The sequence below is a fragment of the Kogia breviceps genome, chromosome 5, assembly GCF_026419965.1.
Source record: "Kogia breviceps isolate mKogBre1 chromosome 5, mKogBre1 haplotype 1, whole genome shotgun sequence".
In the NCBI taxonomy this organism is placed as follows: domain Eukaryota; kingdom Metazoa; phylum Chordata; class Mammalia; order Artiodactyla; family Physeteridae; genus Kogia; species Kogia breviceps.
This window is the reverse complement of record NC_081314.1, coordinates 62,852,244-62,877,992: the sequence shown is the minus strand read 5'-3', so window position 1 is coordinate 62,877,992 and position 25,749 is coordinate 62,852,244. Positions and strand designations below refer to the sequence as shown.

General features: G+C 37.3%; 2 protein-coding genes across 3 annotated transcripts in view; one reads left to right on the top strand and one right to left on the bottom strand.

Moving 5' to 3' along the window:
- MRPL47 (mitochondrial ribosomal protein L47) lies at window positions 1-23,992 on the top strand. Of its 2 annotated transcripts, XM_059064600.2 has the most exons (7): window positions 1-133; window positions 2,992-3,143; window positions 3,693-3,753; window positions 6,899-6,995; window positions 19,390-19,520; window positions 21,791-21,886; window positions 23,762-23,992. In XM_059064600.2, exons 1-7 carry the CDS (start codon window positions 12-14, stop codon window positions 23,883-23,885), a joined length of 783 nt encoding a protein of 260 aa, XP_058920583.1. In that variant the 5' UTR covers window positions 1-11; the 3' UTR covers window positions 23,886-23,992. The 2 variants fall into 2 exon arrangements, with proteins under 2 accessions (XP_058920583.1, XP_066890159.1); XM_067034058.1 differs by lacking the exon at window positions 2,992-3,143 and having other exon boundaries at window positions 25-133.
- The window catches only part of ACTL6A (actin like 6A), a 34,071-nt gene continuing 31,795 nt past the window's right edge, over window positions 23,474-25,749 (bottom strand). The window contains exon 14 of the mRNA XM_059064592.2: window positions 23,474-24,789. Within this exon, the coding sequence (XP_058920575.1) occupies window positions 24,709-24,789 (81 nt within the window). The 3' untranslated portion in view covers window positions 23,474-24,708. The remainder of the gene's footprint in view (window positions 24,790-25,749) is intronic.

Genomic DNA, 25,749 nt, shown 5'->3' with positions numbered 1-25,749 from the left:
TGTTGGCGGAAATGCGGTTTGCTTACTTATGCGGAAAAATGGCTGCTGCCAGTTTGGCTGTTTTCTGCCGAAGAGTCTTGGCGGCCCTGAAGGCTTCCAGGTCGTTAAGTCCTCAGGCCCCTGCTAGCACAAGGTAAGTGATGTGAGGAATAGGTCTGTCCACTTCTCCAACTTTGGATCTTGTTTGGTTGCCGAGATGCTGAGAAATGCTTAGGGATTGAAAGGCCGCTGGGATGGCTGGGCCCAAACCCACCTCCGTGAGTAGTGAGTGACCTTGGAGAAGTTCCCCACCTGCGATATTTCTGTGTCTTCCTCAGACATTTTGTTGCCACCTACTGTGGACCAGGCAGTTCGTGGGGTCTGTAGAAAACCAGTATTTGTTCAACTAAACCTAGAGGTACGGAAGCATTCTGTTCGGCTGGGTGAGTTGGGAAAAACTTCACTGAAGAGCTTTTGGCTGTGGAACTGAAGGCTGTGTCAGTTTTGGATAGATTAAAAAAGGGGTGGGAGGGTGTGCTCCCAGAGTCTGTCAAAAAGAGATTGTTCAGTAAATGTTGAGTGAATAAATGAAAGTAGCCAAATGAACGGAAGGCGCCCTGCGGGTGTGAGAAAAGACTATCCTACACGTGTTGGTTATTATTTCTAGAAAGACAGCTTGTCTTCTGGACAGACCGAACATTTTTGACGTTATGGTGTACGATTTCCTCCCTTTTATTAGCGTTTGTTTTTAATGAGTTAAATTTTACAAGTAGTTGGGTGTGTCATTTTTTTAAAAAAAGGAAGTAATGTATGTGCTCTTGAATCCAGCACATTTATTGGGCATCTCTCAGATACGGTGAACTTACATTAACCTCAGAGATAAGCAAGTTTTTTGGTTTGTTTTTTGCAGAGGTTCAGGGGTTGTAACTGGAAAAGTAGCAAACTTGAGTCAATCGTCTTTTCCATCTCATCATCATTTTTACTTAAAAAAAGTTTTGGATTTTTATCATTACTGTTGAATATCTGTTCATTTACAGACACTTTGGAAAATAGGGTAAAGTGCTTTGAAGAAGAAAGTAAACATCAATTATGGTTTTACCATTCAGAGATAAACAGATTTTCTTCTATTCTTTTTAACTTTGAATATATAGACATACATGAACTTTTAAAATAAAATCAGGATAATAATTACGTATATGCATTTCTGTGTTCTACCCTTGTTTCTCCAACTTTTTATTTTAAAAAATTTCAAACCAAAAGGAAAATTGTAAGAATAGTACAAAGAGTAACCGTATACTCTGCACCTATGTTAACCAATCCTCAGCATTTTGTCACATTTTCTATACTTTTTATATCCATGTTTTTATTTTTCTGAACTATTTGAAGCATGTCAGAATTGCAAACATCATGACACTTCAGCATGTATCTTCTAAGAACAAGAACACTGTCTTAACCACAATACTACGATGATCACACTGGGGAATTTTTTTTTCTTTCTTAATTTTTAATTCAGAGCCCAGTCAATGAACATTTATCCTGTTAATTGTCGTGTATCATTAGTCTTCTTTAATCCAGAATGGTTCCTTTTTTTCTCTTTCATGATATTGACATTTTTTATAAGGTTGGCCTTTTTAGAATATTCCTTCATTTAGATTTGTCTGATTGTTTCCTCATGATTAGATTCACGTTAAATTTTTCTTGGTAGGAATACAACACTTGTTATACATTTCATTATTGTAGTTTAAGTTATTTCCCCAGGTCATTAAATATTCTTTATAAACATGACTTTTAGATTACTGCATAATAGATTATCATACAGATGCACAATAATGTTTTTAACCATTCCCCAGTTGCACATTTACATTATTATCAGCTTTTTGATATCATATATAATGCTTTAATAGACTTTTTAAAAGTATAATTGACTTACAATATTATATTAGTTTCAGGTGTCCAACATAGTGATTCGATATTTTTATACATTACAAAATGATCACCACAATAGACACTTTGATTTATCAATTCCCATCTATGATAATTTGTCTTTTTTTAAAAAAATTATTTTTTATTTATTTGGTTGCATCAAGTCTTAGTTGTGGTAGGCAGGCTCCTTAATTGTGGCTCGAGGGCTCCTTAATTGTATTATATGGGCTCCTTGGTTGTGGCATGTGAACTCTTAGTTGCAGCATGCATGTGGGATCTAGTTCCCAGACCCAGGCCCCCTGCATTGGGAGCTTGGAGTCTTAACCACTGTACCACCTGGGGAGTCCCTCTGATAATTTCTTTAGTTGAAATTTCCAAATTCAGTGGAATTACTGGCTTAAAGAAGAAGCATTGGGGTCTCTGATGTGTTGTGAAATTAAAGTTTAGAATGTTTTTATCTGCTTATATGCCCACTAGCCGCATATGAAGGACCTAAAAATGTTACCTTAAAATATAATTATGTCGGGCTTCCCTGGTGTCTCAGTGGTTGGGAATCCTCCTGCCAAGGCAGGGGACACGGGTTCAAGCCCTGGTCCGGGAAGATCCCACATGCCGTGGAGCAACTAAGCTCGTGTGCCACAACTGCTGGGCCTGCGCTCCGGAACCCACGAGCCACAACTCCTGAGGCCTGGGTGCCTGGAGCCCATGCTCTGCAACAGGAGAGGCCACCTCAATGGGAAGCCCGTGCACCACGACGAAGAGTGGCCCCTGCTCACCACAACTAGAGAAAGCCCGGGCATAGCAACAAAGACCCAATGCAGCCAAAAATAAATAAATTAAGTAAATAAATTTTAAAAAATACCTTTAAAAATATATAATTATGTTAGTATATTGGCTCTGAAGTTACAGGATAGCAACATATATAATGGCATGTTAAAAATAATTTCTAAAGCATTTTATGAGTTTATCGTTTCTTGGGCAAAAACCCCAAGTTGCTTTTTTGACATTGTAGATGAGGAAATGATTCCGTTTATTGCTTATAAAATCCAAATGTTGTGAAACTTGAATCACTTGTTTATATATGTTCAGTTGCAGGTTTTCTCTTAGTCTGTTGACTAAGAATACACCAAATGTCACATCTTTTCACCAGTGTAGATTACTTCATACCACATTGTCTAGGAGAGGACTGGAAGAATTTTTTGATGACCCAAAGAATTGGGGGGAAGAAAAAGTGAAATCTGGTGAGATATTTGGGTTGACCTATATTAAATAATTTTATTGAACCATCTGTCATTTGGGGATTATTTATCCGGTTTGGGAATTACTTAAGTGTTTCCTTTTTTGATTTCCTTTGGGAATGTCTATAAGAGAAGATTAGAAGGACAGTATAATAGTAGAGTTGACTGTTCCTTGGAAGGTTGGCAAAAGGTTTAGAAGAGGAGTAGGTTGAAATTAACTAAAGTGAGGTTTGGGGTTTGTTTTACATTTCATTTTTTTAGAGATAATTGAAAATTTATAATGATATTAAGTATTTTGACATTAGACTGTGAAGGTACATTCTATACTAATATTAACATTTTTTGAATGCTATTGCCAGTCACATTACTAATATTTTCATATGTGTTATCTAATTTAATCACAATTAAATCCTAATTATATATTGTACTATAATATAATAAAACTATTACACATTTTATAGATAAGGAAACAGGTTTAGAGAGATTAAGTAATTTGCCAAAGGGCATGTAGCTAGAAAATTATTTCATGTTATGAATTTATCATTTTAATAGGAGCTTCATGGACCTGTCAGCAATTAAGGAACAAAAGTAATGAAGATTTACATAAACTTTGGTAAGTATACTGAGTACATTAACATCTAAGTGTTTGAAGCAGTTATAGTATAATAATGAGGTATAAACTTTATCTGATGTAAGAAATTAAGTAAAGTGATTTAGTCCCTTTTTTTTTTTTTTTTTTGCTGTACACGGGCCTCTCACTGCTGTGGCCTTTCCCGTTGTGGGGCACAGGCTCCGGACGCGCAGGTTCAGCGGCCATGGCTCATGGGCCCAGCCACTCCGCGGCATGTGAGATCCTCCCAGACCAGGGCCTGAACCCGTATCCCCTGCATCGGCAGGCGGACTCTCAACCACTGCACCACCAGGGAAGCCCCAGTAAAGTGATTTATAGTACTGTTGGTGATATATAAGATCATTAAAATTTTTATAAGTACTACAGAGGTTAAATTACATTATGACAGGTGTATCAGAGTTCTTAAATGGTTGGGAGTTTAGAAATTTTACTGTAACTGCTACCAGTCATACTACCACTTTTATACTAAGGATTTCAGGAAACTAATAAAGCAAAATAGGGATGAGTTGGTCAATTTAGGCCTTCTTCCTTTTTATTACCTTTTGCATGGTCTGGAAGCTTTAGCTTATTTGCTCTGAGGAAGAGTATTGGAGGGTGCACTTAATTGGAAATTTGTGTAGGTTTTTCTGGCAGATTCTCCTGATAAATTAGAAAGGATTGAGAGGATTTAAGACAGATTTGCATTGTATATATACATATATAAATTGAAGTATAATTGATATAACATTGTATTAGTTTCAGATGTCCAATGTAATGGTTCAATATTTGTATATATTGTAAAATGATCACAATAAGTCCAGTTAATATCTGTCACCATACATAGTTACAAAAAGTTTTTTTCCTTGTGATGAGAATTTTCAAGATCCATTTTCTGAGGTACTTTCAAATATGCAGTACATTATTATTGACTATAGTCACCACTGCCGTACATAACATCCCCATGACTTTTTCCTTTTATAACTGGGAATTTGTACCTTTTGATCCCCCTATCCCCCCACATTAATCTACTATATTTAGCCCAGAGGTATGTTTGTTTGGGCTGCACTGTGTTTTAAAAATTGGGAAGTTTCACACAAAAATAAGGATTTCTGGCTCCTCTTGAATAATCAGACCTGTGATGTTGCAACACTGAACCTGCATTTTTACATGGTGACAGTTGGCTGGTCTAAATGGAGCAGGGCATACCACTTCTTACCCATCTTGTTCTTTCACCAAGCTCCCTTCACTCATAATTACTATTTGTCCAGGCATTGTAGTAGGCATTTAAAGTTTTATCCCTTGATTTAAAGGGTTATCTTTCATGGCAGATTAAAGAACTGTAAAATGCTTATAAAACCACTAATATTACAGGTTTTTTTATGTGATACAATAAGAAATATATATTTTGTCTTTGTCTCTGATCGCTTAACACACGACTCCTAAATCCCTTGGAATTGCCTGAGTGATACGAGTGTCTTCTAATCAGGCAGCTCTTGGGGGTGGGGGCTGGGGGGTATTGTTGTGTAGCTTCAGGATAGAGGCTGATTGCCAGAAAGGCCAAGGTGTGATTAGCAGATGGAGCATTCAACCTCACCACCACCCCCACTTTGGGGGAGGGAGAGGGACTAGAGATCGAGTTCAGTCACCAGTGGCCAGTGATTTAATCAATCATGCCTGCATAATGACACCTCCATAATAAACCCTAAACAACTAGGTTTGGAGAGCTTCCAAGTTGGTAAGTACATGGAAGTTCTGGGAGGGTGGTGTGCCTTGAGAAGGCATGGAAGCTTTGCACCCCTTCCCCATATCTTGTCCTGTGCATCTCTTCCATCTGGCTGTTTCTGAGTTGTATCCTTTATAATAAACCAGTAAGAGAGTAAAGTGCTTTCCTGAATTCTGTGAGCTATTCTATCAAATTATCAAACCCATGGACAGGGTTGTTGGAACCCCCAGTTTGTAGCTGGTCAGTCAGATATATGTGGGAGGCCTGGAAATTGCTGTTGGCATCTAAATTGGGGGGCAGTCTTTCTTGTGGGACTGAACACTTAAATCTGTGGAATCTGGCTCTGACTTCAGGTAGTTAGTGTCAGGGAGTTGGAAAAGTTATGTTGGAAAAGACAACATGTTACTGTCAGGAGAGAAAAACCACTCATTTGGTGTCAGAAGTGTTACGTTTAAAACAGCACAGATTCATGGTAAAAAAAAAATACGTTGTTTTAAAGCACGTTTACTGTTGGTTATTCTAAAGGGACAGTTAAGGCAGTTTCAATATTCATCCTGACTAAAGCCAAATAGTTTATCTTCTGCCACTCCTTCCCCCCAAATTGTCTTCTTCGATACCAAAAAGTACCCCAATTCCTTTGTTTCATTTTCTTTGCCCTCCACATTTATTTCCTTTCCTTTCTTCCAGCTCCGATTCTCAATCAAACTTATTTATTCACAAAAGTTACTCACACTTGCGCTTTACCACCTCAGTGTTTTGATTTCAGTGATTTAATTGTGTTTGCTTTGGTTTCCTTTCCAGCCTAACATATCCCATCTCTATGAAGCTTTCGTTGATTATCTTAGCCAGAAGGAATGTCTCATCTCTCCCACTTAATTCTCCTGGTAGTTGTTGTCTATACCACTGAGTATACCACACCACATTTCAGTTGTGGAGGGAGCATAGTGGGCTAAAAATGGAATGGGTTTTCCACCCAGGGAGTTCAGGATTTGAATCTTGATTTAGCCATGTGCCACCGAAAACCTTACTTCTCTCAGCTTTAATTTCTTCATTTAGAATGTGTAAATAGTTCCAACTTCAGAATTGTTGTGAGAATTCAGTGAAATAAATGTATATAATGTGCTTATTTAGCACATTGCCTGGTGTATAACAGGAACTGAATAAGTGTTATTTATCTTCCATCTTCTCTCTCCACTTGAAATGTAGGGACTACGTTTTATGCTTTTTTGTAACTCTTCTGGCACTTAATGCAGTGTGTGGCACATGGAAAATTTATTGAACAAATGAGTAAGAATAGATATAGCTCTATATAAAGGATTATTCTAAAGGACTTTTGAGTACAGATCATTAATTTTGATGTCAAAAAATCACAATTTTATTAATATAAGCACAGAATAGCATTACAAGCTCTGTTTTTTGATATAGGTATGTTCTCCTGAAAGAAAGAAACATGCTCCTAACTCTAGAACAGGAGGCTAAGCGGCAGAGATTGCCAATGCCAAGTCCGGAGCGGTTAGAAAAGGTGAGCTTTGTGGGAGGCTGGAGACTGCTGAGTGTGGGATAAAAGCTAAAAGGTGTGAGTGTATGGTTCCTATAATTCTTGGCAAGTAGATTTCTTTCTTTCTATTTCTGCTTGATTTTTAGGAAATTTACAGAGTTATGCAACTATCACTACTGTCTAATTTAGAACATTTCCATCACCCCAAAAAGAAATCTTATGCCCATCTGCAGTCACTCCCATTCCTACCTACAGCCCCCAGCATATGTGTGGACATATGTTTTTATCTATCTTGGGTAGATACCTAGGAGTAAAACTGCTGTGTTGTTTGGTAAATCTGTGTTTGAAATTTTAGGAAACAGCCCAACCGTTTTCTAAAGTACCTGCACTATTTTACATTTCTAGTTCTGGTTTAGGTACTTCTGCACCAACTAAGGCAGATTTGTTTAATGCTTTTTTAAAAAATTGATGTAAAAAACCCATAATAAAACTTATCATCTTAACCATTTTTAAGTGTACAGTTTTTAAATTAAAGCATAGTTAATTTATAAAATTGTGTTAGTTTCAGGTGTACAGCATAGTGATTCAGTTTTATATATATGTATTTTTTTCTAGATTGTTTTCCAATATAGGTTATTACAAGATATTGAACATAATTCCCTGTGCTGTGCAGTAAATCCTTGTTGCTTATCTCTTTTATGTATAATAGTTTCTATCTGTTAATTCCATATTCCGAATTTATCCTTCCCCCACTCCCTCTCCTCTTTGGTAACCATATGTTTTTTTTTTTTCTATGTCTGTGAGTCTGTTTCTGTTTTGTATATAGATTCATTTGTATCTTTTTTTTTTACATTCAGCATATAAATGATATCATATGATACTGATCTTTCTCTGTCTGACTTCACTAAGTATAATATTCTCTAGGTTCATCCATGTTGCTGCAAATGGCAGTATTTCATTCTTTATTGTGTCTGAGTAATATTCCATTTTTTTTTTGTGTGTGTGTATATATATATTTATGTATTTGTATATATACACCACATCTTCCTAAGCCAGTTGTCTGTTCATGGGCACTTCAGTTGTTTCCATGTCTTGGCTGTTGTAAATAGTGCTGCTGTGAACATTGGGGTGTATGTATCTTTCCAAATTTGAGTTTTTCTTTTTTCCAGAAATAAACCAAGGAGTGGGATTGCTGGATCATATGGTAGTGCTATTTTTAGTTTTTAAAGGAAAATTTTCTATAGTGGCTGCACCAGTTTACATTTCCACCAAAAGTGCAGAAGGGTTCCCTTTTCTCCACACCCTCTCCAGTATTTATTATTTGTAGACATTTTGATGATAGCCATTCTGACTGGTGTGAGGTGATATCTCATTTGGTTTTGATTTGCATTTCTTCAATAATTAGTGATGTTGAGCATCTTTTCGTGTGGCTGTTGGCCATCTGTATGTCTTTGGGGAAATGTCTATTTAGGTCTTCTGCCCATTTTTTGATTAGGTTGTTTGTTTTTTCAATATTGAGTTATATGAGCTGTTTGTGTATTTTGGATATTAACCTCTTGTCAGTTGCATCACTTACAAATATTTTCTCCTGTTCCATATGTTGTCTTTTCATTATGTTGATGGTTTCCTTTGCTGTGCAAAAGCTTCTACATTTTGATTATGTCCCATTTGTTTATTTTTGCTTTTATTTCCTTTGCTTTGGGAGACTGATCTAAGAAAATATTACTGTGATTTATGTCTAAGAACATTTTGCCTATGTCTCTTCTAGGAGTTTTATGGTGTCATGTCTTATATTTAGGCCTTTAAACCATTTTGAGTTTATTTTTTCATATGGCGTAAGGGAGTGTTCTAATTTATTGATTTACATGTGGCTGTCCAGCTTTCCCAACACCATTTGCTGAAGAGACTCTTTTCTCCATTGTATAGTCTTGCCTGCTTTGTCTAAGATTAATTGACCATAGGTGTGGGGGTTTATTTCTGGGCTGTCTATTCTGTTCCATGGATCTGTCTCTTTTTGTGCCAGTACCATAGTATTTTGATAACTGTAGTTTTGTAGTATAGTCTGAAGTCATAGATTAATTGACTGTAGGTGCATGGGTTTATTTTTGGACTCTCTATTCTGTTCCATTGATTTATACGTCTGTTTTTGTACCAATGCCACTGTGTTTGGATTACTGTAGTTTTGTAGTATAGTCTGAAGTTTGGAAGGGTTGTACCTTCAGCTTTGTTCCTTTTTCTCAGGATTGCTTTGGCAATTCTGGGTCTTTTGTGGTTCCATATAAATTTTAGGATTATTTGTTCTAGTTCTGTGAAAACTGTCATGAGTATTTTGATAGGGGTTGTGTTAAATCTGTAGATTGCTTTGGGTAGTATGGCTATTTTAACAGTATTATGTCTTCCAATTCAAGGGCATAAGGTATCTTTTCATTTCTTTGAATCATCTTCAGTTTCCTTTATCAGTGTTTTATAGTTTTCAGTGTATAGGTCTTTTACCTTGGTTAAGTTTATTCCTAGGCTTTGTTTTTTTGACACAATTAAAAATTTTTTTTTTAACTTTCTCATTGTGGTATTTCATTGTTAGTATAAAAAAATGCAACAGATTTCTGTATATTAATTTTATATCCTGTTACCTTGCTGAATTCATTTATTAATTCTTGTGTGGAGACTTCAGAGTTCTCTATATAGAGTATCATGTCATATGCAAATAGTGATAGTGTTAGTGTTACTTCTTCCCTTCCAATTTGGATACCTTTTATTTCTTTTTTTTTTTTTTTTTTGGGATACGCGGGCCTCTCACTGTTGTGGCCTCTCCCGTTGCGGAGCACAGGCTCCGGACGCGCAGGCTCAGCGGCCATGGCTCACGGCCGCTCCGCGGCATGTGGGATCTTCCCGGACCGGGGCACGAACCCGTGTCTCCTGCATCAGCAGGCGGATTCTCAACCGCTGTGCCACCAGGGAAGCCCTCTTTTTCTTTTCTGATTGCTGAGGCTGGGATGTCCAATACTACATTGAAAAGAAGTGGTGAGAGTGGGCATGTTTATTCCTGAATTTAGCAGGAAGGCTTTCAGCTTTTCACCATTGAGTATTATGTTGGCTGTGGGTTTGTCATAAAGGGCTTTTATTATGTTGAGATATGTTCCCTCTCTACCCACTTTGGTGAGAGCTTTTAACATGAATGGATGTTGAATTTTGTCAAATGCTTTTTGTGCATCTATTGAGATGCTTGCTCATGTGCTTTTTGTCTTTCCTTTTGTTAATGTGGTGTATCACATTGATTGATTTGCCTATGTTGAACCATCCTTGTGACCCTGGAGTGAATCCATCGTGGTCATGGTTGTATGATCCTTTTTAAGTATTGCTGGATTTAGTTTGCTGATATGTTATTGAAATTTTGTGTGTCTATATTCATCAAAGGTGTTGACTTGTAATTTTTTTTTTTTTTTGTAGTCTCTTTGTCTGGTGTTGGTATCAGTCAGGCTACTGGTGGCTTCATAGAATATCTTTGGGAGTGTTCCCACCTCTTCAGTCTTTTGGAATAGTTTGAGAAGGTTTGGTATAAATATATAAGTTATTTGTATGTTTGCTAGAATTCCCCAGTGAAGCAGTCGGTCCTGGACTCTTGTTTGCAGGGAGTTTTAAAATTATATATTCTATTTCACTTCTAGTGATTGGTCTTTTCAAATAATCTGTTTCTTCCTAACTCACTTTTGGTAGGCTGTATGTTTCTAGAAACTTGTCCATTTCTTCTAGGTTTTTCAATTTGTTGATATATAACTATTCATAGTATTCTCTAATGATTTTTTGTATTTCTGTAATATTGTTTATTTCTCCTCTTTCATTTCTCATTTTGTTTATTTGGGTCCTTTTTTCTGGGTAAACTTGGCTAAAGGTTTGTTAATTTTGTTTATGTTTTCAAAAAACCAGCTCTTAGTTTTATTGGTCTTTAAAAAAATCTCTATTTTATTTATTTCCTCTTTGATCTTTATTATTTCCTTCCTTCTGCAGACTTTGGGTTTTGTTTGTTCCTCTTTTTCTAATTCTTTTAGGTGGTAGTTTAGGCTGTTTATTTGAGATTTTTCTTGTTTCATGAGGAAGGCCTATATTGTTATGAACTTCCCTCTTAGAACTGCTTTTGTGGCATCCCAGTGGTGGTTATTGTCTTTTGTCTTGAGGTATTTTCTGATTCCTTCTTTGATTTCATTTTTGACCCATTGGTTTTTTTGTAGCATGTTCTTTAGTTTCCATGTGTTTGTTCTTTTCCCATTTTTCTCACTGTGGTGCATTTCTAGTTTCATACCATTGTGGTCAGAAAAGATGCTTGAGATAATTTCTGTCTGCTTAAATTTGTTGAGGCTTGTTTTGTGACCTAGTATGTGGTCTGTCCTAGAGAATGTTCCATGCATGCTTGAATGCATGTATATTCTGTTTTTTTTTTAAATGTAGTATCCCATATGTCAATTAAGTCCAACTGGTCTGTTGTGTCATTTAGGACCTCTGTTACCTTATTGATTTTCTATCTGGATGATCTGTCCATTGATGTTAATGGGGTGTTAAAGTCTCCTGCAATTATTGTATTATTGTCCATTTCTCCCTTTACATCTGTTAGTATTCATTTTATATATTTAGTTGCTCCTATATTGGGTGCATATATGTTGACGAGTGTAATATCCTCTTTATTGATTCTTTTATCATTATATAGTGTTCTTTGTCTTTCTTTATGGCCTTTGTTTTAAAGTCTATTTTGTCTGATAGGAGTATTGCTACCCCACTTTCTTGTCATTTCCATTTGCATGAAATATCTTTTTCGATCCCCTCATTTTCAGACTATGTCTTTCACCCTGAAGTCAGTCTCTCAGGCAGCATATTGTAGGTTCTTGGTTTTTTAATCCAGTCTGCCACTCTGTGTCTTTTGATTGGAGCACTTAGTCCATTGACATTTAAAGTAATTATTTATTAGTATGCACTTTTTATCATTTTAATCTTTGTTTTCCAGGGGTTATTTTATAGGGTTTTTTTTGTTGTTGTTAATTTCTTCTTTTTGTTTTTCCTTTTGTGGCTTGATTATTTTCTTTTGTAGTATGCTTGAGTTCCTTTTTTTTGTTTGCCATGCTGCATGGCTTGCAGGATTCTTAGCTCCCCAGCCAAGGATTGAACGTGTGCGCTAAGCAGTGAAAGCACAGAGTCCTAACCACTGGACCGCCAGGGAATTCCCTTGAGTTCCTTTCTTTTTGTTTTTGTGAATCTATTGTAGGTTTTTGATATGTGGTTACCATAAGTATGGTATGTTGACCCATAACTATATCTAGTTGCTTTAAGCTGATACTCATACAAGTTCAAACACATTCTAAAAGATCTACATTTTTATTCTTCCCTCCCCAACATGTTGTGATTTGGGTGTCCTGTTTTACATCTTCATGCTTATCCTTTTGCTGTTAATTGTAGTTACCATTGCTTTTACAAAATTTCTTTGATTGTTTTTTAATCTATGTACTGGCTTATTTAAATGATTTTCAGTCCTTTTATATATTTGCCTTTCCTACTGTGATTTTCCCTTTCTTACAGAGTCTTTCTTCTTTTCTATTTAGAGAAGACCCTTCAATATTTCTTTTAGGGTAGGTTTAGTATTTCTGAATTCTTTTAATTTTTGCTTGTCTGAGATATTCTTTCTCTTTCTATTCTAAATGATAATCTTGCAGGGTAGAGTATCCTAGGTTGCAGGATTTTCCCCTTTCAGGGCTTGAGTATATTGTGCTACTCCCTTCTGGCTTTATGGGAGTTCCCTTGTAACTGACTTTTTGTTTTTCTCTTGCTGCCTTTAGAATCTTCTCTTTATCTTTACCTTTTGCTGTTTTAATTATGATGTGTCTTGGTGTGGGTCTGTTTGGGTTTGTCTTGTTTGGGACCCCCTATGCTTCCTTGATATCTGTACCTTGATATCTGTTTCCTTCTTTGGGTTTGGGAAGTTTTCAGCCATAATTTCTTCAAATACATTTTTGATCCCTTTCTCTCTCTCTCTCTTCTCCTTTTGGAATCCCTGTTATGTGTAGGTTGGAGTGCTTTATAGTATCCCATAGATCTCGTCTGTTGCTTTCATTTTTTAAAATTTATTTTTATTTATTTATTTTTTAATTAAAAAAATTTTTTTGGCTGTACTGGATCTTTGTTGCTGCATGAGGGCTTTCTCTAGTTGCAGCGAGTGGCGGCTACTCTTTGTTGTGGTGCTTTCATTTTTTTCATTTGTCTTTCTGTCTGCTATTTTGATTGGGTAGTTTCTATTATTCTGTCTTCCAGATCACTTATTTGTCCTTCTGTGTCATTTAGTGTGCTATTCATTGCTTCTAGATTTGTTTTCATACCAGCAATTGAATTGTCTAATTTTGATTGGTTCATCTTTATAAAGCTTCTGGTTCCTTGTTATAGTGATCTTTATTTTTATTATTTTTATCTGCTTTTATTTATTTATTTAAAATTATGTGTTTATTTATTTATTTTTGGCTGTGTTGGGTCTTCGTTGCTGCTCATGGGCTTTCTCTAGTTGCGGTGAGCGGGGGCTACTCATCATCATGGTGCGTGGGCTTCTCATTACAGTGGCTTCTCTTGTTGTGGAGCATGGGCTGTAGGTGTGCAGACTTCAGTAGTTGTGGCACGTGGGCTCAGTAGTTGTGGCTCATGGGCTCTAGAGCGCGGTCTTAGGAGTTGTGGCTCACAGGCCTAGTTGCTCCACGGCATGTGGGATCTTCCCGGACAAGGGATCGAACCCGTGTCCCCTGCATTGGCAGGTGGATTCTTAACCACTGCGCCACCAGGGAAGTCCCTGCTTTTACTATTTCCATTTTGAACTAAGGGTGTGTAGACTGCTGAGGTCTATTTTATTATTTGTTCTTTCAGGGGATTTCTCTTGTTTTTTTAAATTGGGAATAGTTCCTCTGTTTTTTCATTTTACTAAACTTTGTCTGTCTCTGTGAATTTAGGAAAAACAGTTATCTACTGTGGTCTTAAAGGGGTGTTTTTATGTGGGAGTGTCCCTGTGTAGACTGTGTCCAGTATTTTTGGTGTGAGGGCTGGTTTTGGATGCCAGTCATGTCCTTCTTAAGAGTACTCGTCGTTATTTTCTTGATGAGGGGTGTGACTGGTGTCTAGAGTCTGTGCTGGATGTGAGGCAGGGCTTCCTCTTGGCTCTGTGGCTGTCATTGCCCAGTCAGGGGTGGGGTCAGCTCCCCAGTTGTTGGAGTAGAAGCCTGAGGGTCAGGTTCAATTAGTCTCTCTTGCCCTGCCCCAAAGGAGGTGATTGCTGAAGCAAGTGAGACTCCTGTGGTCACAGCAAACCTTTGCACCACCTGTGTGGTTCTGTCCGGAAGCATCCCAGGGTCCTATCACTTTCTGTGTTGTGTTTGTTCCAGCTCTAGTGCAAGGCTGTGGCATGGAGTAGGGTGGAGGTTGGGGCATTGTGTCTTCAGGAATTGAGGTGGTTGTGCTACAGCCTGAGATCTGGGCTGCCTCTGTGACAGACTTCTCCGGGACCCGTCTTCCCCAGACCTAGTGCTCAGTTGCACAGAGAGGGCAGAGCCAGGGTGCTCTCTCTGGGACACCAAGCCTGGCCTATCTGGGTACTCTTGCCCTGGGCCTGTCTGCCTGAGATTCAGCACTTAGCTGCTTCGCATTCTTGTGGCCAGTGCCCAGTGCGCCCACTGACAGTTTCTGCCTGACTACACACTGCCCCCATGTGTGCACTGATAATAGTCTCTGTGGCTCTGCCCAGATCACATCCCAGGCACCCTGGTCTGTCTCTGCCTAAGTAGACTGAATCTTTGCCCTGATCTCATGCCAGGCTATGGCGTGGAGTGAGCGAGGTCGGGGCATTAGCCCTTTCGGATTGGGAAGTACAGCAAGGCAGCAGCTGTCAGTGCAAGGCTCTCTCAGACCTAATTGTTAGCAAGACAGCATGTGTGCACTCCTCCCAAGTAGAGTCTAGGCTTCTCTAGCTCTTCTGTCTGTCTCAGCGGATTTCTCACCAGGCAAGGGGGCTTGTCTCCTTGTGTAGGACCCCAGGACTGGGATGGGGATGCCCAGATTGTGGGTTGATCCACTCCCTCCCTAGAGTGAGGGTCTGCCCATGTGAACCTTCTCTTCCTTACAGATCCTTCCCAGGGGCACGGGTCCTGATCTGATGCCTTTTTTTTTTTTTCATTCTACCTGGTTACATGGAGATCTTTTGTGCAGCATTGGTTGTGTAGGAGATCTTCTGCCAGTTTCCAGTTAGTTTTCTGTAAGAATTGTTCCACACGTAGATGTATTTTTGATGTGTTTTTTTGGGGGGAGGTGAGCTCTACTTCCCCCTACTCTGCCATCTTGATTCCCCTGCTGTAGCTCAATAATATTAAGTATGTTCACTTTACTGTGAAAAGGTCAACTATTATTTAGGTTAGATTTTCTTCATCATTAAAAAGAAATCACTTGGGGGCGTCCCTGGTGGCGCAGTGGTTGAGAGTCTGCCTGCTGATGCAGGGGACACGGGTTCGTGCTCCGGTCCGGGAAGATTCCCACATGCCACAGAGTGGCTGGGCCCGTGAGCCATGGCCGCTGCTGAGCCTGCGCGTCCGGAGCCTGTGCTCCGCAACGGGAGAGGCCACAACAGGGAGAGGCCAGGGTACCGCAAAAAAAAAAAAAAAAGAAATCACTTGGGTTCTTTATTTCCATTCCTAGAGGTAATCAATCCTGTGTGTTTCCTATTTATCCATCAGAATTTCATCAGAATTTTTCTCTTCATGTAGAAATGTGCCTGATTATTTTTATTTACACAAATGTGGTTATATAGTATATACTCTTCTGAAACTTGCATCTTCTATTTACTAGTGTATTTTGGAGATTTTTCTGTATCAGTAAGTGCAGAACATCTGCCATTATTTTTTTCATGGCTGTACATGTTTAAGATATTTCTTCCATGTAGAGGTTTTATGTTTTATTTAGTTAGATTTATCAGGTTGTTTCTTTTTTTCATAGAGTGCTTTCAGGGTCAGCTCTTTATTGATTTTTTTCTGTTTCATAGTAAGTAGTCAGTGAGATTGGAACCCAGCTTTTTGTAATGGCTTCAGTCTTGCTGCCTTACCTCATCTGCTTCAGGTTTCTTTCCCCACACTGCTCACCACCATTAGGACCTGATATTCCTGCAGAGAGTCAGAGAAGGTGTGGGATAAAATCCCAATTATTTACCCTAATTATGGAGAAGGTTATTCTGCCTTTATAAAAATTGAGTTAATCATATTTTGGGGTTTTTAAACTTTATTTTGATAAAACATGAGGCTTACAGAAAAATAACAAGAAAGATACAAAGAGGCATCCTTCACCCAAATTCCCTATGTATTTTACCACGTTTGCTTTATCCTTCTTTTCCTCCTCTCCACATAACTACATTTTTCCTCAGCTGTTTGATGTTTGAGAGTAAGTTATATATGTGATATCCCCTTACCCATAACTACTTTAGTGTATATTGCCAAAAAAACCAGGGTATTTCTTTTTTTTTTTTTTTTTTTTTTTGCGGTACGTGGGCCTCTCACTGTTGTGGCCTCTCCCCCGTTGCGGAGCACAGGCTCCCGACGCGCAGGCTCAGCGGCCATGGCTTACGGGCCCAGCCGCTCCGCGGTATGTGGGATCTTCCCGGACCCGGGCACGAACCCGTGTCTCCTGCATTGGCAGGTGGATTCTCAACCACTGCGCCACCAGGGAAGCCCCAGGGTATTTCTTTACATAACTACTGTACAGTTTTCAAAATCAGGAAGTTAACACTGATACAATACTATAATCTACAGATCTTACTGAAATTTCATTAGTTATTCCAACATGTCCTTTTATAGCAAAAAAAACTCACCCTGGCTGGTGTTTTCAGTGTTGTCTCTTGAGTCTCCTTGAATCTGATTACTCAGTCTTTGTGTTTCATGACATTGACACTGTTGAAGAGGATGGGCCAATTTGGGTTTGTGATGTTTCTCATGATAATCATGATGATTGGCAGGAATATCATAGAAGTGATGCTGTATTCTTCACAGTGCATCATATGAAGAGGCATGCAATGTTGATTTGTTCTGTTACTAAACTTGTTAGTGTTAGTAATTTGGTTAGCCTGGTGTCAGGTTTCTCCACTGTAGAGTAACTAAATTTTTCTTTACATTGAGATCATGTAAATATCTTTTAAACTCTCCAACTTGGACTCATTGGTTTTAGCATCTATTTATGATGATTTTTGCCTCAATCAGTGATTACTGCTGTGATGTTTGCTAAATGGTGATTTTCTAATTTCGTTGTTCATTCTACATTATTTGTTAGCTTTCTTCTGTAAGAAAGGGCTTTTCCTTTTCTCCATGTCTTCTTTTCCTTTCCTTTCCCTTTTCTTTCTTGAGTCATGCATTCCAGTTTTATTCAATGAGTTAAAATCCTTTAATATCATCATTCTAGATTTGGCCAGTCTGTTTTTCTTCAAGCTGGCCTACATGTCCTCATCATTCTTTGATGAGGAGCAGCAAGATATTCTGGATTCATCTTGTACTTTTCCTGCCCCAACCCTGGAATCAGCTGTTTTACAGAGGAACCCTGATTCCTTTGAATGGAGAATGGTATATTTAGAAACTAAGATCTGGGTGGTACATGTTTTCATTGCTACAAAACATTTAGAGACTCTTTTAGGTGGATTGGCTGTTTATAAGTAGCACATTGTTTATTTGATGAAAAAGCTTTTGCTATAATGATGCTGTTCTAATAAGACTTTTAAACTTCAATAATAGATTATCCCCTCTCCCTGATTTAAAAAATATATTTCAGAGGTGAACTTCAGCCCAGTAAATCATATGTACTATACTTTCTGAATTAGTAGGATCTAAAATAGTAAAAGTTTTTAAACTGAAAGTGATTATAATTTTTCTAACCTCAAATACAGTTTTCTCAGTGCTTTGTGAGATACTACTAACGAACATTTATCAAGAAAAGTTTTAAAAGAATTATTCTCAATTTAAGATATAAGCTGAAGCTTCCGAACTATGTAAGGACACTTTTGGCTCTGGGAAAGTTGTAAACTAGAAAAGAAAGCTCTTTGAAGTTGGCTTTTTTGAATGGGGTGTATCTAATTGATACTTTTGATTTTCTTTCTCATCTGTTGGCGTGAACATGAATAATTGGATGTTAACACTGTGGACTTGGTAGCCATTTATTTTCTATCTTTGTGAGCTAACATTAGATTTCAGTTAGGAACCTCAGCCCTGACCTTGGGCAGACTCTTCAATGTAGTCAGTCAACAGCCAGCTTTACTGAGTTCCTAAGGGTCAGAGAGCTTTGTATTAGGCCCTGATCAGTGTGGTCTCTTCACTCTTCTAAGTTTGTCTGTCTTCAAGATAGGATTTGTCATTCTTACCCATCTTTTATTTCTCAAGGGTTTTGTAGAAATTCATATAGTTGAGAGGAAGTAGTGTGAGGATTCAGTGTGGCTTTGAGTCAGGTAGGCCATAAAAGTGCTGAGTGTGAGCTGCAATATTTAGGTTATGAAGTAGTTTATCTAAATATGTGGCTTTCACATCTCTCTTAGGTTCCACAGCTACCTGGGGAATTATCTTTATAATCTAATACCCCTCCCCTTTTTAGGTTTCTTAATAAGGAACAAGTATGTATATGCAGTATTTCATATCTGTTACAATGCTTAAGATAATAGACATATCACTACCTAAAAATGGCTCTCAGGATTTAGAATTATGAAAAAATTTAGCTCACCTGTCATTACAATCCCCAGTGTATGAATATTTATTTTTGAAAAATTTATATTGCTCAGCCAATATATTATTATGTACAATGTCAAACATAATAGAAATGTTAAAAGAAAGAGATAAAAAATAAATAGAAGTTCTAATGGTATCTTCTTGTGTCTTGATGGATCTTTGGAGATTAGTATCAGGATAGGTTGGTATTCCATTCCCTATAATAGCAACAGCTGCCAAGTAGGTCAAAATATCTGTATCTGAGTGTTAGGGACACACTAATTAATTAAGGCCAAAATATAGGTTTTAATATTTAAAAAGCAGCTGTTAATCACTTCTTAATAGCTCATTGAGTTTTAAAATGATGAGTCAAATTGGGTCTCCAAAAGGAATCTATGCAAGTGTATCCTACTCCAAACAAAAGTAATATATGGAAATTTGAGCTGAATAGATTTTCATTTAAATGAAACTAAACTTTAAAAAAATTACAAAAAGTGATATTACAGACACCTATGTATATGCATACCCAGCCAGAAAGATTTTTAGGAAATATTTGACAGAATGGTTCTTTGACAAAGAGATTCATCATAGGTTTTCTGTAGCATAGTCATTATGTGTTTTCTTTCTTTGGAATTCTGTCATGTGGTGATTGTTGAAATTATATCTTTCTATTCTCTTCTCAGGTAGTAGATTCCATGGATGCATTAGATAAAGTTGTCCAGGAAAGGGAAGATGCCCTCAGACTTCTTCAGACTGGTCAAGAAAAAGCTAGACCTGGTGCTTGGAGAAGAGACATCTTTGGAAGAATCATCTGGTACATAGTGGCTCTTCTAAGATGAGAGTGAAGTCCCATGCATCATTCCCCATCCAGCATCTTTTAAGAATATGAGATGTATTAGCTGTATCTAATATACAAAGAGGCCCCCAAACCCCTTTTGAACTTCAGGATATGAATGAAGGTAGCTGTATCTGGTAGCCAGGCATCCCATTCCCATGATTCAGTTATTTATAGGTTCTTTTTAATAGTGGTTCTTAATCTTATGTGAATCAAATGACCTTTTAAGAATTTGATGCAAGTTATAGATCCTTCCCCCAGGAAAAAGTTACATATGCACATGTAATTTTAGAGGGTTATAAATCCCATGAAGCTAATTTTAGGATACACCCTCTTTGCCCATTAAGAACCTGGAACTATTAAAAAAGAAGTTCTCCAGGAATAAGGCCACATGAACCAGTCTCAGTTTGCTCCCATTGCCATTAGGATAGGCCCTAGTCCAAATTTTGAATAAAATAAAGTTTATTTTTCATTAAATCTTTCCACCTTTGTGGCATCTTGTCCCCTATGTCCAGTTCCAAATTCCTGTCAGACGCTGGGAAAGGATGTGATAGTAAACATTCACACTGAGGTATAAGTAATTGAGAAGACGCAGTGTATCCTCTCTTCCAGGGGTTTATTTGCATTTGGGTTGAACTACCAAAAGGAAGCATCTTTAGTAAAATTTTTGTCATCAGTCAGCAAGATGAGGAAGGCATTTTGGGTAGTTGGAGACCTTCCCTGTACTCTTGAAATTACACTACAAAATAGCGCTTACGCATTTGGTAGATTCTTTTAATGGAGTTTGCAGTAATGGGGCTGCTTGGAGCCAAATTTAGGAGAGCGGCTGTGTTGTCTGTAACGGTATAATCCAGTACAGAAAAGCGAGGAATTGCCAAAACATCTGCCTAAGAACTTTGATCTATTTTCTACTAAACTTTATTGGGATTAATCCAATTGAGGCCAGTTAGGAAAGGATGAGGATACGGGAGAGAATGTGTGTCAATTTTAGAATCTGTAAGAGTGCTATTCTCATTAAGTTAAAAAATTTTTGCTTTTTAACTTTCCTGGAGTTAAAGTAGTGAACAAAGCAGTTACATCAGGACTTGCCTGGTGGTTCAGTGGTTAAGATGTGGCGCTTCCAATCCAGGGGGCTCCGGTTCAAATCCTGGTCTGGGAACTAAGATCCCACATGTTGCATGGCCAGGAGAAAAAAAAAAAAGCAGTTATATCATCTTTCCAATGTAGCTTATTAAATGAAACATTATAATTCCAAAGCCTTTTCCCTAATTTTCTGTTGCATATTAAAATATTTAAATTAGCCTTTTAAATGCAGAGATTCTTCAAAGTATTACATCTAAAAATTTTTTTCTGACAAAAAATCATGTGGCAGTAATGTCAGAATACTTTTTGGATGTGTCTTTCCCTTGCTTGTTGAAAAATAGTGGTAGACTATCATCCTGATGAATTGAGGGGATTCCTGATGCACTGAGGGAATTCAGTACCTTTATCTATTCTGCTTAAAGCAGTGTGGTTCATTGCTCCAGTGGCACTGCCTGTCAAATTATATGCTAAATGGCAAAATTACAAAGAGATTGGAACTTAGGCTTCTGATATTACAGATTAATTCTGCATTTTTAGAGAAGATTGGTTATATGCCCTGAAATTAATCCTTCTGTTACTTTTTAAATTGAAATATTTTCAAATAAATGTTACAGTATGAATTCACAATTTCCCTTTTTCCTACTCAGCATTATGATTTTTTAGGTTTTGTTATGTTGAGGTAGATATAGATAGATACCTATAACAGTTGGTGCAATTTACTTACATTTTAAAAACAAAACATATACATGTAAATATCAGTGTTTCAAATTATATGTGTGTGTATACATGTGTATGTGTACATATATAAAATTAGTACACACATATATATGTAGTAAAAGTACAAAATATATCTGGTAATGATACACTCCAGTTTACAGCTAGAAGCTATTGTGAAAGTAGAGAACTTAAGCTGTGTCTTTAAACTTTTATATATATATATTTTTAAAAGAGTGATCTGAAGCAAACATTGCAAAATATTAACATCTGCAATTTTGCAGTGGATTTATAAGTGTCATATTTAAACTAAAAATTTTAAAATCTTTAAAAGGCCAATTACATATCATTTTATTGAAAACATATTTAGTTCAAAGAAGGCTAAAACTGTAAAAAAGTGCAAATGTATTAAATGTTTTCTGTAGGGTGATACCTTTTTGTTTTCTTGGCAGGCACAAGTTCAAGCAGTGGCCTATACCTTGGTACCTAAATAAAAGATACAATAGAAAACGATTCTTTGCAATGCCCTACGTGGAACGTTTTATCAGGTGAGCACAAGTACCGTTAGTACTAAAATGTATCTTTATATCAGATGACCTGTGTTAAGCTTTTATATAACTAATACATGTTCGTTGTCAAAAAACTAGAAAAATCAGATAAAAAAAGAAATTAAAGTCTTATGTAGTTTCACCATCCAGAAATAGCTACTGTTAACATTTTAATGTATATCCTTTCAAAAGTTTTGTTGTCTTTCTATTCATCAGTCTCTGTGTAAGTAGATGATTAAATCTTTTTGGATTGTTAAAAGGAAGGTCCAGATACTTCAGCTGCATAGAATGTGAGCTCGTTATTGCAGGGCTTGGTGAAATGAAATAAGCAATTGAAGAAATTAACTGCACTGGCTTTTCCTCCTCCTCGCTGTCTCCAAACCTAATGTGCAATTTGATCCTTTTGTCCCTTAGCCGTAATAGGTGAAGCTGTAAATAACGTGACTTTAATGTATGAGAATTTATGAATGCAGTGTCACTTTTATAGGCCTTAAATATATTTTTTGTAACTACCTTTAGCCTTACCTTCAGAGCATGCAGCATGATCTTCTGAATATTCTTAATAGCAAACCTTTATTCTTTCACATGGGTTTATTTTGTTAAATGGCCAAAATTTAGTTGGAGTGAAGACTGATGAATAGAATGCGTAATCTGATTTCAACTTTGTTTAGTCTTACTTTATACTTAATTTATAAAGTAGCTTATATATTTTATATATGTATTTTTATCTCTATCCAAATATAACCCTTATCTCAAATTTCTGTGACCTCCCCCATAGCACTGGCATATTGTAGTTATTCAGTACCTTTTTTTTTTTTTAATATAAAGGCCTTTATTTCACCTTCACTCTGGAATGAGTTTTGCTGAATATAGAATTCTTTTTTTATTTTTAAAATAAATTTATTTATTTTTGGCTGCATTGGGTTTTCGTTGCTGCGCACGGGCTTTCTCTAGTTGCGGCAAGCAGGGGCTACTCTTCTTCGTTGCGGTGCATGGGCTTCCTATTGCAGTGGCTTCCCGTTGTGGAGCACGGGCTCTAGGTGCACAGGCTTCAGTAGTTGTGGCTTGCAGGCTCTAGAGCACAGGCTCAGTTGTTGTGGCACATGGGCTTCGTTGCTCCACAGCATGTGGGATCTTCCTGGACCAGGGTTCAAACCTGTGTCCCCCGCATTGGCAGGCTGATTCTTAATCACTGCGCCACCAGGGAAAGTCCCAGTACCTGTCTCTTAATTGTATTGTTATATTTCAATTTAAGTACAGTAGAGACTAGGCATCCATGAATTTATCATTTGCAATTTTGATAATTGCAAAATGACCTTAGAAGTCAACATAATTTACCTGAGGCACAAAGGCCTAATGCCCTGGGATGCCGATAGGTAGAGGCAAACCCAGAGTGGCTAGTCCAGCTAGCACTAAGCATCATCTCTTAGCATGGCTTTATTCTCTCAGTTGTGGGGAAACGATGTTAGACTGCTATTTGAAATTAGGGAATTTCTAAACATCTCAGGACGTATCTCAGGATTTTTAAAATATCTAATGTATTCAATAAAATTACATTATTCCTAAAAATAAAGGAGAAAGCCCAGTCTGTTAGAGGCTCACAGGTCTGTTCTCTTTTCAGTCAGGAAATAGGAAGAATTGGTGTAGCGTTACAGATGCTCTTGATTTCATGTTTATCTTTGACTTGTGTAGGTTTACAATGATTATTCAAGTTTAATAATATACATTACACACCTAATACAGAGAGGGGTACACACCTAATACAGAGATAGGCATGATTGAGGTCTTTAAATGATTGATTTGGACATATATTGACAGTACGGAGTAACAGGGAAATAGTTTTGTATAAATTGCTGTTATGCTTTTATTTACTAGACTGAGAACTGAGAAACAAGCCCGCATCAAAGCAAGGAAGAGAAGTTTAGCAAGCAAGAAAGAAAAGTTTCTTCAGGAAAAGTTTCCACATCTTTCTGAAGCCCAGAAGTCAAGTCTTGTCTAAGATATCTGAACTCTTAATTTACCATTTTGTTTTTCTTGGATTACAATCTGTATACAAAAGTAAATACATATTAAGTGGTTTATAAATAACTTGTGTTTTTAGTCAAATGACTGTCGACTGTTTTAAGTGTTATTATGGCATGCTAAATCTGGAAGTGGTCAAAATCAGGTATAAAGTTCAGATTAAATTCCCATTTTATATTCTGACATCTAAGCAGACTTTTAATTGCCTGTATCTTAGAGTGGCAAAGTGATATCAACTGCTATAGCAAAGGCAATAAGATAATTTTGGAATTCAGGTAACCTTTTTACTACTGTTGTTACTAGACATGAAGGGGCTGTGGATTCTACTGTTAATAAACAGTGAGTACTTCCGTTCAAAATAATGATAAATACATTTAGTACTTAAAGTGGCAAGTTACAACACAGCAGTCCAAAAAAAAAGTATTTCTGGAGTGGCTAGTAATTTTTATTTAATTTTAAAAGCCTAAGGTAGAAAACATAGGCAGTAAGTTTTACTAGTCAATAAAAAGCAATTCTACCATAAACAGAGTTGGAAAGCATTTTACTGAAAGCAAAATATTTAGAGAAAATAGACATTTATACAAAATTATAAAATGCTTGTAATAAGAATAAGTGCATTTCAAGGAAAGCACAAACTTATTTTAATTTACAGAGCCAGTTAAAGCCTTAAAAAATTTAAGTGGAAATTGAAATATGCAAAAATGTATAAACATTCTACAAAAGATGGTTGTTCTTTTCCTGAGTATACTAAAGCTATGAAACGTAAGGTGACAAAGAAGGTAGACATTTGGGAACTCTTCTCAAGGGCATTTCCGTTCTACACACTGCTTCCCTCCTTCTTCATATTCTTGTTTGGAAATCCACATCTGCTGAAAGGTGCCCTGTGAAATGGAAAGAAAAAATCTTTCTGTACTGTCATGAGGATTTAGAAAATGCTGGGAAAGGAAGATGAAGAGTTTAGCTATGATGGACTGATTAAGGCAACAACAGAAATTGTTGGAAGGCTTGATCCTAGTACAGCATTAATGAAATGTTCTAGCATTTGATTAATGATAACAGAACTCAAACTAGGATAAAGTTTTACAAGTACACAAATGACAGTACACACACACTATGCAAAATAAACAGAAGGTCAAAGGAGGAGAATGTCTAAAGGAGGAAGGAACCTGGACTACATTACTACTAAGACATGTTAGCAGGAGAAATCTGTTCCCTATGATTATTCAAGTGGATTCATATATTGTATCCAGTTTTGAACTAAGATCTATTAAAAGACTAGAAACAGAACATAGACCAGAAATATATAAATGGACAGTTACAAACATTTAATAGTTAATAGCTTTTAAAAATGTTTAGCGTAAGTACTTAGTGACATTTACTTTGGCTGCTCTGAGGTGAAGGGGAAATCCTCCAAATTTAGGGTGCAGATAAGTACAAGGACTTCCTCCTGATTCACAGTAGGCACCAGTCCAAGCAGCATGCAGACCCCAACACCATGACTTCACCATTTGCCCCAAGAACCAATTCCTGACTTCCTCTACCTGACCAACAGGCCTGGGAGCAAACAGAACCCAAGAAGGAATGATTTAATTTTTTTTTTTTTTTTTGCAGTACGCGAGCCTCTCATTGTTGTGGCCTCTCCCGTTGCAGAGCACAGGCTCCGGACGCACAGGGTCAGCGGCCATGGCTCACGGGCCCAGCTGCTCCGTGGCATGTGGGATCTTCCCGGACCGGGGTATGAACCCGTGTGCCCTGCATTGGCAGGCAGACTCTCAACTGCTGCGCCACCAGGGAAGCCCAATTTAATTTTAAATGTGCTGCAGATAAGTCCTGACCAGTGC

Coding starts and splice junctions, on each gene's coding strand:
- MRPL47 (XM_059064600.2), top strand. CDS start 12: ATGCGGTTTGCTTACTTATGCGGAAAAATGGCTGCTGCCAGTTTGGCT. Junction 3,144..3,692: donor GGAAGAAAAAGTGAAATCTG/GTGAGATATTTG, acceptor TCATTTTAATAG/GAGCTTCATGGACCTGTCAG. Junction 21,887..23,761: donor TACGTGGAACGTTTTATCAG/GTGAGCACAAGT, acceptor TTTATTTACTAG/ACTGAGAACTGAGAAACAAG.